Source organism: Ceratosolen solmsi, unplaced genomic scaffold, assembly GCF_000503995.2.
Source record: "Ceratosolen solmsi marchali unplaced genomic scaffold, CerSol_1.0 scaffold6, whole genome shotgun sequence".
NCBI lineage: Eukaryota > Metazoa > Arthropoda > Insecta > Hymenoptera > Agaonidae > Ceratosolen > Ceratosolen solmsi.
In genome coordinates, this window is record NW_011948414.1 from 14192643 (window position 1) to 14214317 (window position 21675).

At 21.6% G+C, this 21675-nt stretch overlaps 2 protein-coding genes across 2 annotated transcripts; both read left to right on the forward strand.

The window, feature by feature from the left end:
* Positions 1-3106: 3106 nt before the first annotated feature.
* On the forward strand, positions 3107-21482 carry Gyg (glycogenin 1). The gene is made up of 7 exons (XM_011507160.1): positions 3107-3574; positions 15463-15598; positions 15847-16021; positions 16912-17201; positions 17617-17797; positions 20574-20774; positions 21356-21482. Exons 1-7 carry the CDS (start codon positions 3568-3570, stop codon positions 21449-21451), a joined length of 1086 nt encoding a protein of 361 aa, XP_011505462.1. The 5' UTR covers positions 3107-3567; the 3' UTR covers positions 21452-21482.
* On the forward strand, positions 18788-19861 carry LOC105368198 (uncharacterized). Its single transcript, XM_011507159.1, has 2 exons — positions 18788-19504; positions 19756-19861. Exons 1-2 carry the CDS (start codon positions 19064-19066, stop codon positions 19828-19830), a joined length of 516 nt encoding a protein of 171 aa, XP_011505461.1. The 5' UTR covers positions 18788-19063; the 3' UTR covers positions 19831-19861.
* Positions 21483-21675: the final 193 nt, after the last annotated feature.

Below are 21675 nucleotides of genomic sequence, written 5' to 3' on the forward strand. Positions count from 1 at the left end.
GACAATTCAAGCATTCATAAAACATAAAGATCTTACAAATCTATGAAAGGAGTTAACAAAATTTTCTTTATTATTAATTAAAAAAACATTTATTAATGTCTTATAATAGATTTTTCACGAAAATTTAACATATTGATTAAAATAAAAAATTTTTAATTACAGTATTTTTTAGATTAGCATTTATTCGTTACTAGAAATATTTTTTTATTTAAAGTTTATAAAAAATTATAAAAATAGATTTATAGATTTTACAAGTTTTTAAAAGTTATAAAAAAGTGTAACCATGAATATTTTATTATCAATATTAATATAAATAATTACCTTACTTAACAATTAAATGAGAAATCCTTGCATTACAAATATTTAATAAAGTTAATTTGTTTAAACAAATATTTTATATAAAACTAATACTTTAAATAAATCTATGCGTAAAATGTAATATTATAATTATAAATACATTATAAAATATAAATACAAAAATGTTTCATAAATTATGAAACTATTATTTATTATTTGAAATAATTAATATTTTTATTAATCCAAATATAGAAACATACTTTTTTATATTTAACTTTAGTATATATTATTATTTATATATTATATATTTATATAATATATATAATATATATATTATATATTTATAGTATATATTTATATAGTATATAGTATATATTATAAGTATATATTATATATTTATAGTAACTTTATATTTAACTCGACATTTCAATAGAAAGATCTTTGCATAAGTATATATATATATATTTTATAAACAAAGAATAAATTTCTGATAGATATAATTTTTTTATGCATTTATTAAATTAGTATTTTTCAAAGCATTTTTTATACTATTAATTAATTAATTATTTTCTTAACTATAAAAAGAAAGGAAAAAATAACATGATGTAGTATCATCTTAAAATCATATCTTAAAAAATATAAACTTGTTTGAAAGCGTCAATGCTATGTTTTAAGTGTAATATTAATATAATTACTATATTTTTATTGTTCATATTATTTAATCTTATCATTTTTCAATGCTAAAGATATTTTTTAACGTCAAAGAGAGTTGAATATTATTTTAACTACTATACTATCTATAATGATGATTTTGTTGAACTAAAAAAATTAGAAATTAAAACTTGTTTTGTTTCGTTATATATTTATATTTATAAATCAAACGAAACTCTAAAAATAGAAACCGGATAAAACTTTAATACAGCCACTTTACCAATATTATATGAAGAATTATTTATAAACAATCATAACTTATACAATTATTTTTCACTTTAACTGAATGAAACGCATTTACGTAGTTTCATGTATATATAATAATAATCACTAAATAATTTTAAAAGTATAATAAACCATTTAAAAGTTGATACAAGTCAAGCATAGTATTAAAGTAAATATATTAAAACTTTAATTTGATTAAAAGTTGACTAAAATTTTTTTTTAAATAACATATATTTTTTAAAATATTACCGCTTACAAAGAAAACTTGATCATTTATAACAATAGAAACTATGAATTATAAATATCTAATTTAAATTTAATATGAATATAAAATCCAACTTTTAGAAATACTAGTAAAATAATATATTGACATATACAATAAAACAATAAAAACATTTATATATATATATATATATATAAATATGTTATGTTAAATATATATATATGTTAAACTTTGAACTACATAATTGTTCGATAATATTGTTTTTTATTGTATAATATCCTATAATATATTTCAAATTACATATTATTTTAAACATTTATATAGGTTTGATCAGTATGAGTCGTTAAGTAAATATAATCTTTCACAAAAAGAACGAAATTTTATTATAAAAACAATATTTCAAATTTTGCATCTTTGAATATTAATAAGATCATTTAATATAAAATTTGAGTACATAAAATAATAAATGTATATTTACATCTATAGACAAGAATATACAACAAATTTTTGTTGAATGAAATAAAATACTTACGTATATTAGTCTTTTTTTGCAAACATTTTTACAGTATTATTTATTATAGTTTTTTAAATTTTCAAATCTTAAAGTTTAATTTTATCTATTATGTATAGGTGCGAGCGTGCGCGCGTGTGTAAATGGCATATATATATATATATATATATATATATATATACACATAATAAATATAATTCAGCACAGAATTTATAATTTATTACATTTTAAAAATTTTATAATACTTCATACAGTACACCTTCTCTGATGGAACGAAAGTATAGAATTGAAAAGAGAATTGAAATATAGCATTTAGTATAAATATACTTATTTTTAAGCTTAAATGATTTAATTTTAAATAAATTTCTTATGTAGATACGCTTATGCAGGATTTAATATTTCTTAAAAAAGTTACATTTTTTTTAATTATAATTTGTTATAAATTAATCGCTTACTAAAGCGGGGAATTCCCTAAAAGGGAGAATAATACGGTTATTATTATCGCAAATAAATTTATTTTTACATATTATTATATATTACATATTTTATATATTACATATTATTACATATTATTTTATTTTACCACAAAATAATAAAAATATAATGATTATTCATAATCTTACATTTATTATATTAAAATATTTACATAAATATTTAGAATAAAGCTAATTACCTTTTCTTAATAAGTTTATTAAAAACTGTATTATAATATTTGCTATATAATTTATTATATTATTTTATAGAAGAATCTTTTAATATTATTAAAAAATAAATTCTATAAAATTTTATTACAAAAGCTAAACTTATTCTAATTAAATAAATTTATAAAAATTGCAAAGCTATAAATTTATTAAAAACAGAATATTTTATTAATATATATATTATATACGTTTATTCGTGGCTATTTAAATAACATTTATACACAGTAGTTATTTCATTGATCAGTTAGTACAACACATAATATAAATTATAACCATAAATAGCCAATAAAACTTAATTTATATATTAAATAGGAAGTAAAACGAATGACAATCATTATTTAAATAGAGCCGCTAAACTCTACTACCGCCATCTATCAAATGCCATAAAACTTTCCCTGTTTAACAAATAACCCCCCTTACCCACCCCGAACCAAGAGCATGCCGATAACACTTCTCACAATAATCACTTATTCATTCCCTCTCTTTCTTTTCTGAATAGCAACGAACACGTACACATGCTTGATCTCTATTTCTGACTCTGCTTTAAGCTTAAGCATCACACGACGTTCTAAGTTCTGCCGGCCTCTGTATAGTCATGCCTACGGTCTGCTGTCCGCCGCAAATCATTCGCTTAGTGTCTACCGACAGTGAGTGAAGTATTTGAATAATACATACCGGTTTTTAGTGAATTTTTAAATTTGTTTTTAAAATTGTCCACTTCCCATTTGTTTACTTTTACTCTTAGCTCAGGTTTTCAAAAGTGATTTTATATCAATAAGTAATTGAGCGAGTTAGTTTCGAATCAAGTCAGTGGAATACACATTGCAGCCGGTTCTCTCCCTCCAAGTTAAACACAATTGCTGCAGAGCTTCACGCCAACGTTCAAAATCTCTTTAAGGATGGGCGGTAAGTTCGAAAGAGCATGTTTCACTTCTTGAGAGAGATTCGTACACATTTTTAGCTGAACTATACTTGACCCAACGACCTTCATAAGGTGTTTAGAAAATGCGGCACTATCCGATTGCGTGACTTACTTCCTATTATCAATTTTGTCTTGCGCACTTGATTATGAAAACTGATTTTGAGTCTTCCTGCAGGTTCCAAACCAATCCTTTCTTTTCCGATCGACCTTTTTTAATTTTAATAAACTCACAATTCATATCAAACAATTTTCAAAAAGAACTCATATTTTTTTATATTTCAAATAATTAACAGAATATTGACTCGGCGTTCAATTCATTAATTCGGAGCTGCAAAGTTTTATCTTGCATAAGTCAGACCAAACAAATGTCAGCGAACATTAATATTTCATTTTTCTAAAATGAAGCGAATTAATTTAATGAATTAGTTTTGTATAGAAAATTGTTCTAAAAAGTAACACATGTATTTTATAACAGATAAAGTAAAAGTTTATAACTGTATTTTTAGAAATGATAGAAAAACTTTATTCTTAAAACAATGTTCATTTACGTTCAACGGCATCAAATTATATTAAATTATTCAATTGAAAATTATATAATCGTATTATGCTAATATATCAAATTTATATATATATATAACTGATGATAAGGAAAAGTTTAAATCACTTTTAAATTGCTGCATATATAATACGTATGCATTACATGTTTAATGCATTAATATATAAATAATATAAACTTATTATATGTTAAAAAATAATAATATTTTATAACATAATGAAAGCTATTAATATAACGTATATTTTATAATTGTATTATTTCTAATAACCCGAGTAATTAACACATATCTTTGTTTATTGAAAGCGTATTTGAAGTAACTAATACACACTTTTTTATACGTCAAAATGAACTAAAATTTAAGAGAACATCATTTTTTAATATCATCTATATAAGAAAAAAAATCCACTTTGAGAAAAGAATATATAATAAGAAATTTTAAAACATTTACTCTCGAATTTATGCTTGATATTTATGCTTCCGTAAATGAAAGGGAATATAATTTCATCTAAAAATTCTTCGAAAATTAATAAACTCACAGAGATCAGATTATTTTTAATTGAATCTGTCTATTTTATTTTCATGGACTCAAGTTACCTTTAATTTTTTATTTATCAAATAAATAATCTATTCGTAAAAATTAGGTGGGCTTGTTTTATCATTTCATTACTACAATGAATTTTTGTTTACATTTTAATGTCTGTTTTAACGAACATTGATAGATTATATAAATATTTAGTATTAAGAATATTATGAATTGAAGTTAAATGAACACTTTTTAAAATAGACTAAATAAAAAAACGTTACATACCAACTAGCATGGTATTCTGTTTCTAATTTAGTTACATTTGTAGATATTTTCTATTTTTGAGTCTCCAGTATCTGTAATATTAGATTTTATCTTCGTAAATTGAGTTTGCTACATTTTTTGTTTATAATTCTTAATTTACTGCCTAAATAAACTGAAATATTAATTTATTTGTTAAAAAATTATTATCAAAACTTAGTTTTATTATATATTAGCTAACATTTAAATATTAGGTTCAAATTACAAAATAGCTTTCAAAGTTTTTATTCATAATTATTTAAATATATACAGAAGTTATTTATAACAATATAGTACCTCAATACAAACCATTGATAAATATTTTTATATTTTATTAAATAAAAAAACTATATTTTAAAATTTAATGCAAAATTTTATAATCAAATCATAAATTATGAAATAATTAAAACTTATATTTATTCTTCACGATAGAATAGTTATAATATAAAACTGCTACATTTAGAATACCAATGATTCTTATAGGTCTTTGATTTACAATCCAATTTAATTTAAGATAACTTTTAAAATAAATTTTCTTTCTTTAATAGATGTAATAATATTATATACTAGTATCGAAACAAATTCTTAAGATATATTTGATTGATTTACTACAATTATCAATAGGACTAAATTAAATATGATTAATATTATTTCAATTTTATATACGAAACTATAACATACAATTAATATCACTAAAATTTTATTTAAAAAATTGTATATATTGATGAGGTCAATATACTCTTAACTTAATAGTATGAATTTTTTTTACTTGATAAATTCTTGTAAATTTAAATTTGCGGTACTTTTAGTACAGGGATTTATATATTATTTAATATCATTTATTTAAAGACGGTTCGGATTTAATTATTTTACTTTATTAAACAAATAAATCTTAATAACGAATAATATTTTTAATGAATTAATGAAAAATGAATGTTCCATAATTAAAATGTTGTTATTAATAAAAAGAAAACATAAAATTATAATATGCTGTTATTTACTACAACACGGGTCATATTTTTTTATTTTTTATTTTGTAATAATTTTAAGAAATCGAAGAAAATTTTTTTAGTAAACTGTGATAAATATCATATGCATAAGTCACTCAACAAAAATGTCAATAAATATTAATTTGTAGCACTGTCGAAACTGAAAGTACAATATGCATTAAGAATTAATTATGCATTAAGTGATGATAATTCTATACTTTTAGATCCTAAAAATTTTTTATAAATCTTTTTTTATTAACATATGTGTTGATAAAGTATAAATTATATGCATTATTTTTATAACAAATATTTAATATAATAATAAAATGATTGTACATATTTCAATTTTTACTTTATTTTAAATTTTACATATATGTAGACAATTTAAAATGAAATGTTAGTAAAGTTCAGAGGAAAATTTTATTTAAAAATATAAATAAAATAGTATAAATATATTAAATTATAAAATAATAAATCTAGCTCTTTCTTATCTAGTTTATCAAAATCAAAAACATATTAAATTTAAAAGTTTTTAAATACTTTTATTTTATGTCATTTAAGATTATATTATTTCAATTCGTTATTAGCATTTTACGAAATAAATGTCTTCCGCCAAAAATTTTAATATTACAGAGTCGTATCATTGACTGAAATGAAAGCACATTATAAGTTATACCATAAAAGCAAATATATGTTATTATCAAACTTTCCAGTTAAAACGTATTAAGATAAAATTTTATAAAGTATATAAAAACAATATTAGTGAAGTCAGTTTTATTATTGCCGGTTTACACTATCTCTATACGGTAGACACCATTGTCAACTTAGAAATACATCCCTCAGAGTTAAAAAAGCGATGCATTAAGGAAACGATACTACTGTAGTGGACTCAGATTTCTACCTGGTGTCGTCTTGTCCTAACTGGATCTGTTCAACATTTTAAAATATACACCGGCGAAACGCTTCGAAGAACAGGTGCGTTGTAACGAATCATTTTTCGTATAAAAAAACAGGACAACAAACATATACAAAGATTTACCTTAACTCTTCCACTTTCGAATTTACCTTATTTATGAATCTTTGCTAATCTTTACTACAACCTAAATTAAAAATTTTAATCTAAAAAAATGTCTTACAAAGTAAAGTTTTCCAAATATAAATTAAATATTAATTGTATTTTTTAATAGCATTTAGTACTTTATTAAATTGATAATGTAATTTTTAAAAATTAACTTTCTAGATTAAAAATTTCATATATGTTTTCTCTAAAAATTTTTAACATATTAATATTTTAACATTTGTTATAAAAAAATATCATGAAAATTAATGACAAAAATAAAAAAAACCGCAGATTTTATTAATTTGAATTATTATTATATATATTCTTTAAAAATGCTTGTAACTGCAATCAACTTTTAATATCTTGGACATTAAACGATCAAGCTGAATGTGGAGCTGTATGTTCAGTTGGAATTCTAAAATATTACATTTGATTAAACATTACTAAATTAATAAAAACAATATTTAGATTCTATTTACAAATAAATATCTCTTTTTTTTTAATAATTTCTTTAATTATTTGAAGTGTCAATATAAAAATATGGCATTATAAAAATGATATTCTTGATTGGATTTTAATTATTTGACATATAATTAATAATCTTGTAATGAAAAATACTGTTTGTTTAAGATAACAAGAAATCCGATTACAATATTTAAATGAATGGAATTTTACTTTTATTGGACCTATTTCACTAATGATTATTTTGACTACTCTTTTGTTTTTAATATGTAATATGGTACGTTTTGTCAATGATTTAATCGGTATCAAGGTTTATTTTCATATCTTATATAGAATAATATATTCTATTTATCAATTTTCAAGTTTATCTTTTATGTAATATATTTGTATACACATACTCTTGTTATGTACACGAATTAAAAAATCTTATTTTTAAAGGATCCTGAAATTTAATTCTAGTATTAATATAAATCTAAATTTGTGCATTTCGAAATATCGTCATATTCTAATAATAACTATCAATTTCAATTTTCGTATTGGTTGTATACATTTTCAATTTAGTTAGCCAATTTTAAGCCAATAGCCAACATTCTTTACTTTATACAAAATCTATTATTTATAACAAAAAAAGAAAAATGTTCTTTAAAGATTTAAACAATAGAGATTAAAAGTTAATTTTAATTATGTTTTATCACTATTCTATATATTTGTATATATTGAATCGAATGTATATATTTGAATTGAAAAATTGTATACCGTCACTGTTTCATATATTTAATAAATCAGAAAAATGATACGTAATAAATCAAAAGTAATAAAACAATTGTTATTAAATAATTACATAGCATGTCCTTGGATGTTTAAACATTATTCTTAAATAATTACCAGATCCACCTATTTTCTCTGTACTTAAAGAAATTCAACTTTATATATAAATTTCTTTATCTTATTAATGTCGTTGTAATTGAAACGAATCTAAAATTATGGAAATATAGTCTAACGTTGTGAAGATCAATTTTTTTTATTTATCTATAGTACGCTGATAACTTATGATTAAATTTTTCCTAAGTTTTACTAATTCACTCTAGTGCAGATTTTTATAATCCATTCGATAATTGCTGTACACATATATTCGGTCACTAGATGTCATATAAAAAAAGTTTAGTTTTTTGATATTGAAAAATTTGTTTAATTACATAATAACATAATTATATACTTTTAATGAATTATATATGGATCTAATTTTTTATAAATATATTTATTGTATATTTATCGTATATTTATATTATAAATTGTAAGGAATTGAATATATAGCATTCATTAAATTTTAATTGTAATGGCTTATTGATATTATGCATAATATACGATGCATAATATAAAATTATCGTAATTTTTTTTAATCATTTATTATTTTAAGATTATATTTAGTCGATTATTTTCAACAAATATTGATCGCCAAACTTATTTTTCTTTTATTAAACTTCATCTGTAGAGAATTTTTCCCGCTTCGTACATATTAAGATTTTATGGGATGTATTAATTTCATTGGAGAGAAAAAGACGAGACAACGTAAGATACGAGAGAAAATGAAGAACAACATAAAATCTCTTGACAGATGTAATATCTAATCATCAACAGTTGTATTTATCTAAACGTTATCAGATGTAATGTTTAATAATAAAAAAAATTAGTATTCCCCAAGACAATGTTGTTTGATTCAGCTAAGGCAATATTATTCATCTCACAATAGCCCATGTTGTTTGACTCTTCTAATACAATGTTAATCACTATAAGTGAAGTACAATACCATCTTGACCTTCTTGGAGCAACGAACCAATGGTGTTAAAAGAACAGTCATTCGTTATCTGATAATACCGAGAAATAACAGAAATTGTAAATAGATAAATATTAAGTTAAGGGCGTAGTTTTTATATCAGCTAGACCTGGTGATCCTAGTATTATTATACAATCACGACTGAAAAGGGCTATTAAATTTTATTTATTTTATATTTTTTATTTTAAATAGAATGTTTTGATTAATTGGTTTTATAAATCCAAAAATAAAAATTACTCAAAGGTCAATAAATAAGATTTCGAAGCGTAATCTTAATTAATTTTTTAATTAATATCGGTTAGTGTAAAATAGATTAACTTTTTTAGTAGATTTATTATTAAATAGTTTATGAAGCTAAGAATTTTTATTAGAATTAGAATTTTATTCAATTATGTGCACTATTAGAAGGAAATAATACAATAAACATAAAAAGAGCTTGAATAATATAAAAAGAAAATATAATAATTGAAGTAGTAAGTATAAGATATCTAGTAATAAACCGAGAAAAAATACATTGATGGTGCAACAGTTGTTCTATCTAATCTAAGTCTTCAGCTTTATTTTAGGTACAATGGGACTTCTATATTTTTCAACGATTAAGAAATTTTTAGGTAATTATATATCTACTATATTACATAGTAATTCAGTAATTCGATTACTATTGTAATTAATTAGATAATTACATATGAAATGACCTTGTAAAATTACATAAAAAGTAGAAAATACTAAAAAACTTAAAATTTATTGTTTAGTTAATATCAATTAATATCAGTTAATATTTTGTTAACAATCTTTAAAGTAAATTAAGGTAATACGTACTCTGAATTTCAAAGAGTAGAAGATGAAATACGTTGCTCAGATATAGAAACTCATGATAAATGAGTATATCATTCTTAATATTTCTTAAGAACTTCAGAAAAGAATGTTTTAGAGTTTGGAAAATATCCATGTAACACAGAATAATAGCTCGTATGTTTGAAAATATACTAATATTAATTGCACAAACTAGTTTAGATAATATTTAGCACATATATTTACAAAAGTTCGTAAAGATAAAGATTTCAGTAGTTAATTCTGCAGTAGTTAATCTTCATTAATTAAATGTATTCTCGACGAATAAATCGTAATGCATAGTTACGCTGAAAAATATCGTTGGTTTGGTCGATCAGGTCTGATTAATGTGCAACCTATATCAATACACACGCATTATATCTAAGAAGAGCCAGATCATAACTTCAAGTTTCTTAAATACATCAAAATCAGAATATATTACGAATAGAAAGCACTATTTAAATTAAAAAATTTTAATTAAAGAATATTCTATTTAGGAGTATATACTCCACGTTATACATCCTTTTTTTTTAATAAAAAAATTTTAATAATTCATAGTTTATATATTTATTGTAGGTGTTAGAAGATAGAAAAACTTTTTTTTAACTTAAATTTATCAGAATATTATTTGTTCCTGATATATTTATTAAGTGTGACAAAAATACTTTCAAAATTTAATTAATTTTCAAATTGTGTATGTATTGTGGAACACGATATAAATTGTAAATAATTATCAAGAATTGTTTGAAGCTTATTACGGCTGCCAATCATCCTATTTCATTCAATTTTGTAATTTCGAATCTTCAATCTATTGAACTTTAAATCAAGTGAAAGTTTAATTTTTATTAAATACTTTTAAAGTATTTAGTAATTGTTTGGTGAATTTGTTTTTTAAAGTATATTAAATTTATTTAAATTTGTTTTCTACAATGAATATATTGAATTTCTCGTACTCTAGGGAATTTTATTACCCCAACAGTATAGTATTATAATATAGCTTAATTTAGCAGCAATAATATTTGTCTAAAAAGAATAAAGTCTAAAAGGAAATGAAAGACTTTGGTGGATTTTATAAAACCAGATTTTTATACACTAATTAAGAAAGGATTTTGCAAAATAAAAGGATAAATAATGTCAAATAATAGTTTAAAATTAAAAAATTCAATACAGATTAAAAATGTATTAGTCATAAAGTATGATTTGTAGGATATAAAAGTTTTGCATATCATTATAAATATGGCTATTTAATACACAATATTATTAACTATTAAGAATATTATCAACGTAAATGAATACAAAACTTTACCTTATTCTTTCCTCTATTTTGGTTCATAAAATAACCATTGATTTAGGAAATATTATAGTCTTCCCTACCTAATGCTGCAAGAGAACAATATCTTTAAAAATTGCTAAAACTTTATAAGGAAATACAACTGCCTTGAAGGAAAATAAAGTTATAAATTTAATAACGAAATAGCAAAAATCTGTCTTGAATTAAAGAGAGCGAAATGACAAACAGGAAACAAAATAAGTGGAGCAAAATAAAGGAGGAAACATAAGAAAAACTCTTTATCTAAGTTATAATATTGAAAAAAATTATAAAAGAGAATGAGTTAGAGGAATATAAGATCTCATTAAATGTAAAATTATTATTGTATACAAAATATGAGAGACTAATGTTTTAATAAATAAAAGTACCTAATACCTATATATCTGAAATTTTATTATTAATATATAAAATACAAAAATGTTGAAAATAATATATAATAAAATGAAATAAAGATGAAAAAGAAAGAAAAATTTAAGAATATTCAATTACATAATACCCTTTCTATTATATGTGTGCGTGGACAATTCATTCTTCTCACTTGATTCTTTATGTTCTGAATCTACTTATTCAAATTTATTCATTCTCTCTCTCTCTCTCTCTCTCTCTCGTTTATGTTTATACCTTTTTAAGGTTCACCACCGTTTCATCTTTTATAAATTCAATATATATATGTATCTTTGTTTAAATTTTATGACTGAATAATTCTAGTTCTGGGTATAATAAATGAATGATAATCATGCAAACTTAAAGAACATATAGAATTTGGTATGAATAATTATAGCTTAGTATAAGTAAATATATAGGACATATCCCTTTTTTATCTTATGGGCTTTAATTAGTACATGTACACGCTGTGTATACATACATACATACATATATATATATAATGTGTTTTTTTTCGCACACATCTCAGTTTCTGGATTACAGTCTGTACTGAATGAAACTATTAGTATATTATCTCATTAAATTAAATTGCAATTGATACTAACTTGAGAATATTTTATTTCACTATAGAATAAAATGAGACTTGAGTTAGACAAACTTCACAACAGCTATATTACTTTTTAATTCATGAGAGCTACTTATCAATTACCGATATACTATTAACGTAATTATTTTATTTAAAATATACGACTGATATTATTAAATTATATCGTTATTAAAAATACATTAATTATACTAGAAAAATGTTTAAGTCATAAATCCCATAAAATATTATTATAATTATAAATATTATTTAAATTTTAATTATGATTATTATAAACTAAATATACTTTGCTTAAGCTAATCATGTATTGAATAATTATTTCTTAAAATTAAGAGATTTAATAACAAATTTTATTTAATGCTACAAGCCATCACGTAATTCTCCATTTGTATTGTTGTATGAAAGTGGTTAAATAATTTTTATCTTTTAAAATCCATATGTCAATGCTATTTTTTATTTATTAGGCTCAACAAAACTTCGTACTTAGTCTGCAAATTATATTTGAAGAAAAACTTGAAGGGGCAAAATGTATTATCTTTTCATAATTATTATTAAACCTAAAAATCTAGAAAATTTAATTTATTTGAATTTTTGTTATTAACGCCATTAAAATATTATTATATTTTTAAATTATATAAATAATTAATATTTCAGTTTGAATAATAAAATGAAGTAACTTTATAACTTTTTTTTATATATTTGGATGCTTTATCTAGTTAATTTTGTATTCAAATATATATTTAAATTAAATATAAATGAAATGAGATTTTTAATTATAAAATATTAAAAAGAAAAATTTGTAAAACATAATGTCATAGGATAAAATACAAATTCTTATTCATAAGTACTTTGGAATATGTTGTATAAATTATTATGATAAAAAAAATAAAAATATTTTTCTTTTTAAATAAATGGAAATATTAGTTCTTCTAGTAATATTTTAGTTGTAAATGAAGCTGTATAATTTATTTGATAATTATCTTGATAATTTTATGCCATTTTCATAAATTTATTCTGAATTGCATTATTGTTTTATTATATATATTTAATTAGGACGACGATAATACGTATTGTTGTTTATTTATATTGCATATGAAAAATATTACAAGGTATTTTTTGTAATTTATAAAAATACTATAAATCTGCGTGACAAATATATAAAATGATATTTTTTGGTATCATTCGTTTTCAAAATTATAATAATGTATTTATTTTTCATAATTTTATTTATAATTTTTATAATAAAACTATTGTATCTGTTCTAAATTTCTTTAAACTTTAATCAATTTGATATTGATTTTTTTTAGATGAATATTTTTATTGTAAATTTTTTTCTTATGTATGTACGATTTATGCGTGTTGATGCAGTCGTATGCATACGCATATATTTTTATATATCTAATATTACGAATATATAAAAAATAATTGAAGGAAATAATAATTGGATTAAAAAGTATATACATTTCATTCCAACAGTATTTACGAAAAATCGTTTCATAGATTTGTTCATTTTATATGTTGATATTGAATGTAATGAACTAATGATGCCAAATGCCATTGACGTAGATATAAATTGAAGTAAATGATTTTAAAACATAAAACCAGCTTTCAAATATGTAATATTGAATATTTGGAGTATTTATATAAATTTATCATATTATTATACTCTTCATTTTTTGTGAAGTATAATTTTAAGTAATGCAATCTATTCCACTGAATGATAATAAATTAAAGAAGATGATCGAGTCGATAAGCAAATAATAAAATACCCAAACCTAAAAACTATACAAAAATACGATAGTCTCCCACTCTACACTGAGATAGCTACAATATCATAAAGGTATGAATTATACTATTAATCACTAAATTAATAAGAAAATTATGTACTTAATAAAAAAATCAGTACATTTAAAAAAAATTAAAAATCAATGCTATTAAAACTATTATATTATTAGAAAATATTTAAATTTTACATATTTTAGTGTTACTTTAAAATTTAAAAATTTATGAATTTACTACAGAGACCAATTATTATAATTTTTTTTTGAAAATTTTAAAGCGCTAATCTCAATAATATAATTGACAATTCAAGTTTCTGCCGCAAAATTCTTAATCAACACCGAATGAAAAACCTTTAATTAGTCAAATAAACAGTTAATGAAGATAACAATAAATAAGAATAAAATGAATTTTATAGCCACTATGAATTGAGTAAAATATTTTATATTATTAATGTGACATTATAGTTATACTGGTCATTTGATCTATAAATTATTCCATGAAGATTGAATTTCTAGTTTATGTATCTTTTATAATTTAATATTTTATAATGAGAATTAGAAAAGATATGTTCTTGAATACAAAATGAAATGTTTTCAAAAAAAGTTATTTTATAAGCTAATTCTAAAAAATATATATTTCATGTTTAAGTATTTTTATTTTAAAATTTAAGATCCTTAGGTAATGATAACATTAATTTATAATTTTCTTATTTTAATATAATTAATGTCATTAATAAAAAATTAAACAAAACGCTAAAAATATCATTTAAAAATAGAATAGAATTATATGGCTGCACTCATTGAAATAAGTAGTAAATATTAATTAATAAACATTAAGTAAGTTATTGTGACCTGCATAAATTTCATTTGGAGGAAATTTGAATGAAGTATAATAATTACAATATATGCATTCATTATTACGGATAGTATAAAAACGCGCCAAGAATTTGCAAGTATAGGGTATCTTGAAGCATCAATTTTGATGTGATAGTGATCATTAAAGGGAGAAGTAGTTTTAACTATCATCAGTGTAATTGGTTGGATGGGTGGGAGGATCAAATAATTTATTCTCGGCAGTATAAGCTTTACATCAAACGTATATGAGTGTTATACGTGCAAAAGTGTCTGTGATATACTGCGTAGGTGATATATTATGACAATGTGATGTAAAAGTTATGAAATAATATTGATAATTTTACCATATTAACCAATTTTTAGGATTCGCATGGGTAACCTTAGTTACCAATGACTCATATTCCCTTGGAGCACTCGTTTTGGCACACTCACTACGTCGCGTGCGTACTCAACACGATTTAGCTGTTCTTATAACACCAGGCGTTACCGAATCCATGAGGTATGCATATGCTGATTATTAATCGTTTGCAAATAAAATATTACATAAACATATTACATATAAATAAATTAATATTAAACAATCATATATAGAATATAATAAGGATTTAGTACTAGTTTCTTAAATTGAAGATATTGAAACATAATCAGAAATATTTATATTAATAATAAATAGTTATATTACTACAATCTGTTTTACTTGAAGAATTTTATTTTTGATAATATTAAATAAATTTTATATTATTTTAGAGAAAAATTGGCATCAATATTTACTTTAGTGCAAGAAGTGAATTTATTAGATTCAAAAGATCAAGAAAATTTGGAAGTTCTTCGAAGGTCAGAATTAGGCATCACATTTACTAAATTGCATTGTTGGCGACTTGTTCAGTATGATAAATGTATTTTCATTGATGCTGATACTCTCGTAAGTAACGATTCATATACAAAACTGAAATTTTAAATTATTACAACTGATTTGATATTTAATTAAAACTATACTGATATCTGTTGTATGGACATGGATACAATCAATCAAACTTTCTCGAAATAACATTAAGATATTGTTTATTTCTTTTTTATATTAAGAATATTTATATTTTCTGCGATTTAATTTACTTCAATTTAATCGCCTTTCTTTAACAATATACTGTTAAGAGTAATAATGTAAGGAGTTTTATTTGAAAATTTTATTTTTAACAAAGTATAATAGTACAAATTAAATATAAATTTAATAAAGCTAAATAATTACGTAAATATTACATTTTAATATATAGCCATATAAATAAAATTTCTTTATATATAGTGGCTGAAACTTACTAAAAGTGTTCATAAAATTCTTGAAATACCTGTTTTTAATAAAAAAATTATATAATTTTAGATTATACAATTTTATTATTTAAAATAATTTAGATTATACAATTTTACTATTTAAAATAATTTAAAACAAACCTTTCCAAATCCTTATGGTATAAATTTCTTAATAATTCTGGGATAAAATCATTTAAATGAAAATTATATAATACTTAATAAATTAATTATTTACAATAAGAAATTAACATTTAAGAATAAGTTAATAATGTCACTAAGTTGAGGTAGTTTGGTATTGTATTTAATACTTTATAAAATTCTTGGAATTCTTTGCAATATAGTAATAATCGTAATATAGTTTAAATTATTTTTATTGTTTTAATTTAAATACATCATAGTTAAAACTGAAAGTACAATTTTTAATTTGATATTGCTAAATAAAGAATATGTAAAGATTATCTTAAGCTATAGTCAATTTTCCAGTTAACTATTGTGAGTGCTTTTCAGGTTATTAGGAACTGCGATGAGCTTTTTGAACGCGAGGAGTTGTCTGCGGCACCAGATGTTGGTTGGCCTGACTGTTTTAATTCTGGTGTTTTCGTATTTCGACCATCCCAAGAAACATTTAACTCCCTTATGAGATTTGCTGCAAATAAAGGCTCATTTGATGGTGCTGATCAAGGACTTTTAAATATGTACTTTAGTGACTGGGCTCATAAAGACATGTCAAAACATCTACCTTTTATTTATAATATGTGCTCTACTGCCACTTATTCCTATGCGTCAGCATATAGACAGTAAGCCTTATAATTATTCAAATAATTAAAGAATATTCTCTCTTATATTATTTTTTATTCTTAATATTAGTTTATTGTAAATTCTTTTCTTCCAAATTAATTTTTTGTAGAAAAATATAATTATTTAATGTTCTTAAAAATTTTTTTATGCAATGTATATATATATATATATATATATAAATATATTTAAAGTAAAAATTTATTTACAAATTAATTTAATTTCATTTTAATTTATTCTCAAAGTAAAATCAATACTTATAATTAGATAGAATGCGTATTAGCACTATATAAAAAGGGAATGTAACAGTATTAATTATAAATATAGATTTTATGGAAACTATATAAAATTAAAGATTTTTATTTGGAAGAGCCTTTACATATAAATCAATCAATTTAAATAATCTTATAATAACAGATATGGTGAAAATGTGAGGATTGTTCATTTTATCGGTGCAACCAAACCATGGTTGCTGTACTTCGATACTGTAACTGGTATTGTTCACCCGCCCCCGGGCTGTAATCATTTACAGCCACTTTTGCAAATCTGGTGGAATATATTTTGTGACAATGTGCATTCTCAACTTACTAATACCATGGTAAGTTTAAATATTTTAATAAGAGAATTAAATTTTAACATTTCTTTATTTTATTGTATCAGTATTTTTCATAAATATATATATTAACACTACATTTATTATTTGTATATTAAACAGAAATTCAACAATATTTTAACAAAATGATCTTTTAAACTAATTTCTATTCATTCTTTCTTTAAGAAATCCTTAAAGGTCGGAATTTAAATGCTTTCAAGTATATATAGTTTCATTCCGTATACAATTATTTCTTCGTATTTAAGCGTTAATTATATTTAGAAACTTTAAGTTTAAACGTAAATAAATTAAATTAAAACTTAAAAAGAATTATCAAATTAATATATTTTTTATTAATACATTTTAAATACTTAATTATCAAAGGTATTATAGGTACTTTGAATCCTTTGCAGTTTTAACTCATGCATAATTACAAATGAATAATGTAGATTTTGTTGTTGAGTAACTGTTTTTGGGTTTATTTAGAATTATATTTACTTCGAACATTTAAGTAAATTTCTTTAATTATTTAATATTCTTTTTTTATTTCAATTAATTTAAATTCAAATATTTCACGTTGAAAATGTTTATCGGTAAAATATTAATTGTCACTAACAAAAATTTTCTTAATCATACAAATCATTAATATGTATAACACTAAATTATCATAATTATTTTAACATAATTTTTATTTAGATTAAATATAATCATAGTTATCCATTATTCTAAAAATGAATGGAAATAGTTTTTAATAGTAATCTAATGATATTCTATTTTTCAATAATATATATTTGTTTATTAAGATAAGAAAATTAGATATTGAGTTGTTACTAACAAAATAGTATGCCTTTTTTATTTTTACTTGATGCTTAAAATTGATCTAATTTTAAGTTTTTTTTTAAACATTATAATTCCGAGAAAATATCATTGACCTACATATCCCTGACCAAAATATACGGTAAAATAAGTACAAAATCATGAAATTTTTCAGAAATAAAAATTCTTTGGAATAATTAATGAGATAGCATAATTTACTTATACATAAAGTATACAATCAACTGACCATGACGAACAGTATTACTATAATTCTAGAGTAAACTATTAATACCTATATTAACTAGTATCTCATAACCAATGCGGAGCAGAAACACCACCTCCATCACATCATCATCGATTCATCAGAGTAGCAAGAATCAATAGGATTGCAATTTATTATATTTTTATGAAACTTTTCAGGCTTCGCATCAAGAGAATTTGTCATTTAAAAATGAAATGAATCAATCATTTATGGAGAATCATCGTGCAACTCGAAGATTGGCACTTGAACAAGATTGTATGGACGAAAGTGAAATAATTTCAAAATTAGGTTTCATTAATTTTGATGACATATGTACTTATTGCGATTTTTATCAAAACTTTTATAGTCAAATTGAGAACCATAATCATGACAGCGATCAGCAAAAGAGTTATACAGATCATTTCATTAATAATCGAAATAAGAAAAATCAGTTTAATATTTTAAATTTTAAAAAACCCGTGACTACTACTTTAATTGACAGTAGCCAAATTTATAACGAAAACAATTATTGTAACCAAATATATACTGACGTGCACATTCCTAGTTCCTCATACATCCCAGGCCCTTGTACAGATCCTAATAAAGTAGCAACGCAATCCGAATCGAATGCCTCGTCACATGTAGAACATGCAAACGTAAGTAGCTTTTTTGCTTTATTTACATTCAAATAATATTCTTTGCAAGCAAAACAGTTGTTATTTTTCAAGATGTTTCGCTACATTTAATGTTAAATACTAATATATGTTTCCTAAGTAATAATCCTATTTGTTAATGAAGATGTTTATTTTTTTATAAATATGCTAATTAATTTTTTAATAATTAAAATTATGCTAAGTATATTTAATAAATATAAAAAAGTTATAATACAATTTTTATTCGTTTTCAGGTTTATTCTATGTTTCTTTATAACTACAACGATTGCAGTTTATCTTACTTTGAATTGTTAAAGCTATCAATATAAAATTATAAATCACGACAAAAATGTTTATTAAATAAAAAAGAGATTTTGAAAACAATTCCTTATTAATAACTTTAATTTTTAATTATTAGTTTATATTCTTATTTAATATACTTCACAGCAATATGAGATAATATTAAATATATGAAAATATGTTATTTAGTCATAATACAAAACTTAAAATATATAAAAAACATATTTATAAAATATTTATAAGTTTTTGATCTGTTACTGTAATATTAAATTTTTAATTATATTTTCAATGCTTGGTGTAAGAATAATAAGCTGTATATTTAAATATATGTTTTATTGATATATAATTTTTTTTTTAATAAATTATAAAATATATATTTTTATAATTATTAAAAAATATTATTAAATACCTTAATGTAATCGCTCTAACCGTTCTAAGTAAGATGCATACAATTTTTTAAAGAAATTTATAATTTTTTTATGAATGTACCAATGTTTAGTAAAAATCCAACCGTATCATATATACGTATATATGGTGCGTGTGGATATATATATATATATATATATATCATTAATGGTGCAATATATTTGTACGAATAATTAATAAAATATAAGAATATATATATGGTTTATTTTATTGAAAGCAATAGGTCAATTCATTTAAGTATTAATGATTTTAATCTGTTAAAAATAATTGACTGGTTAATTGATGTAAATTTATTGTAAACAAAAAATGTTACTTTGTTTTTAAGATTTTTATACATCTTCTTTAGGGAGGCTTAGCAGGTGCATTATCGAAACTTACATTGGGTGAATGTCGAACTGATGAGCAGCAAGCAATAGAAGATCACATTCGTAAACAAAACTGGGAACAAGGTTACATTGACTTTATGGGTCGAGACAGTTTTGATAATATTTTGAAAAAAATTAATGAAACTTTAGCAACAGCGCCTGGAATAACATCACCAATTACAGTAACAAAATTTTTTTAAAATACAATTTATTTTCTTTAAATCTAATTAAATATAAATATTTGAATAATTAAATTGGAACTGTAAAAGATTTATCAAATAAAATATTAATCGAGCATATTCTTAAGAATTGTCTACATTTAAAAAATGATATTATAAATGACCTTGTTCACGATAAATTAAAAATTATTGATTTAACTAGAATATAACAAATTTTATAATTATATAATTTCAATGATATTAAAATAGTAATTTTACATTTTTAGAAACGTCATTTTCATTGATTTTCAAATAAAAATAAATATTTTAGTTTTACATGACAAAAAAGATAAAATAATATATTATTACTAGAATTAACACAAAGTCAAATTGCTTTAATTAGATAGTAATTATTATGATGTATATGGAAATATTTTTAATTACTTTAATCAAAATAGCTTTAAAATAAAAATTGAAATATAATTTGAATTTTTTTATTACTAGTTTCATATTTTTCAAATACACTTATGCAAATTTAGTAAACTGATAAATTTGATCATTTTATTTGAATCTCTTGAAAATACTTACGGAATAATTTTTTCTAGGAAATTGAAGAATCGCAAGAAAATAGCAATAACAGAGTTGAAATACAGGAAATTGCAGTGGAAAGCAAACCTATCTCGCCTGGTACATTAAATTGAAATGCAATATAACCTACCAAATGATAGCCAATTCAAATAATGTAATACAATAAAAAGTTAAAAATTATTGCAAAAAGAAAAATAATATAACAATCGTATAAGTTTAGACTTTTTTAAAAGCTCACATACATGTGCATGTGTGCGCAGATATTTAACGTATATCTAAAATTAAGTAAAACAATTACATTATTTGAAAATCATATTAATTGTACTGCTGTCTCATT

Bases quoted from the DNA above. Each gene is read 5' to 3' on its own strand.
- Gyg (XM_011507160.1), top strand. The intron at 17,202-17,616 runs GTAAGCCTTATA...TTATAATAACAG, and splicing joins TATGCGTCAGCATATAGACA to ATATGGTGAAAATGTGAGGA. The intron at 17,798-20,573 runs GTAAGTTTAAAT...CATCTTCTTTAG, and splicing joins CTCAACTTACTAATACCATG to GGAGGCTTAGCAGGTGCATT.
- LOC105368198 (XM_011507159.1), top strand. From the start codon at position 19,064: ATGAATCAATCATTTATGGAGAATCATCGTGCAACTCGAAGATTGGCA. The intron at 19,505-19,755 runs GTAAGTAGCTTT...ATTCGTTTTCAG, and splicing joins CACATGTAGAACATGCAAAC to GTTTATTCTATGTTTCTTTA.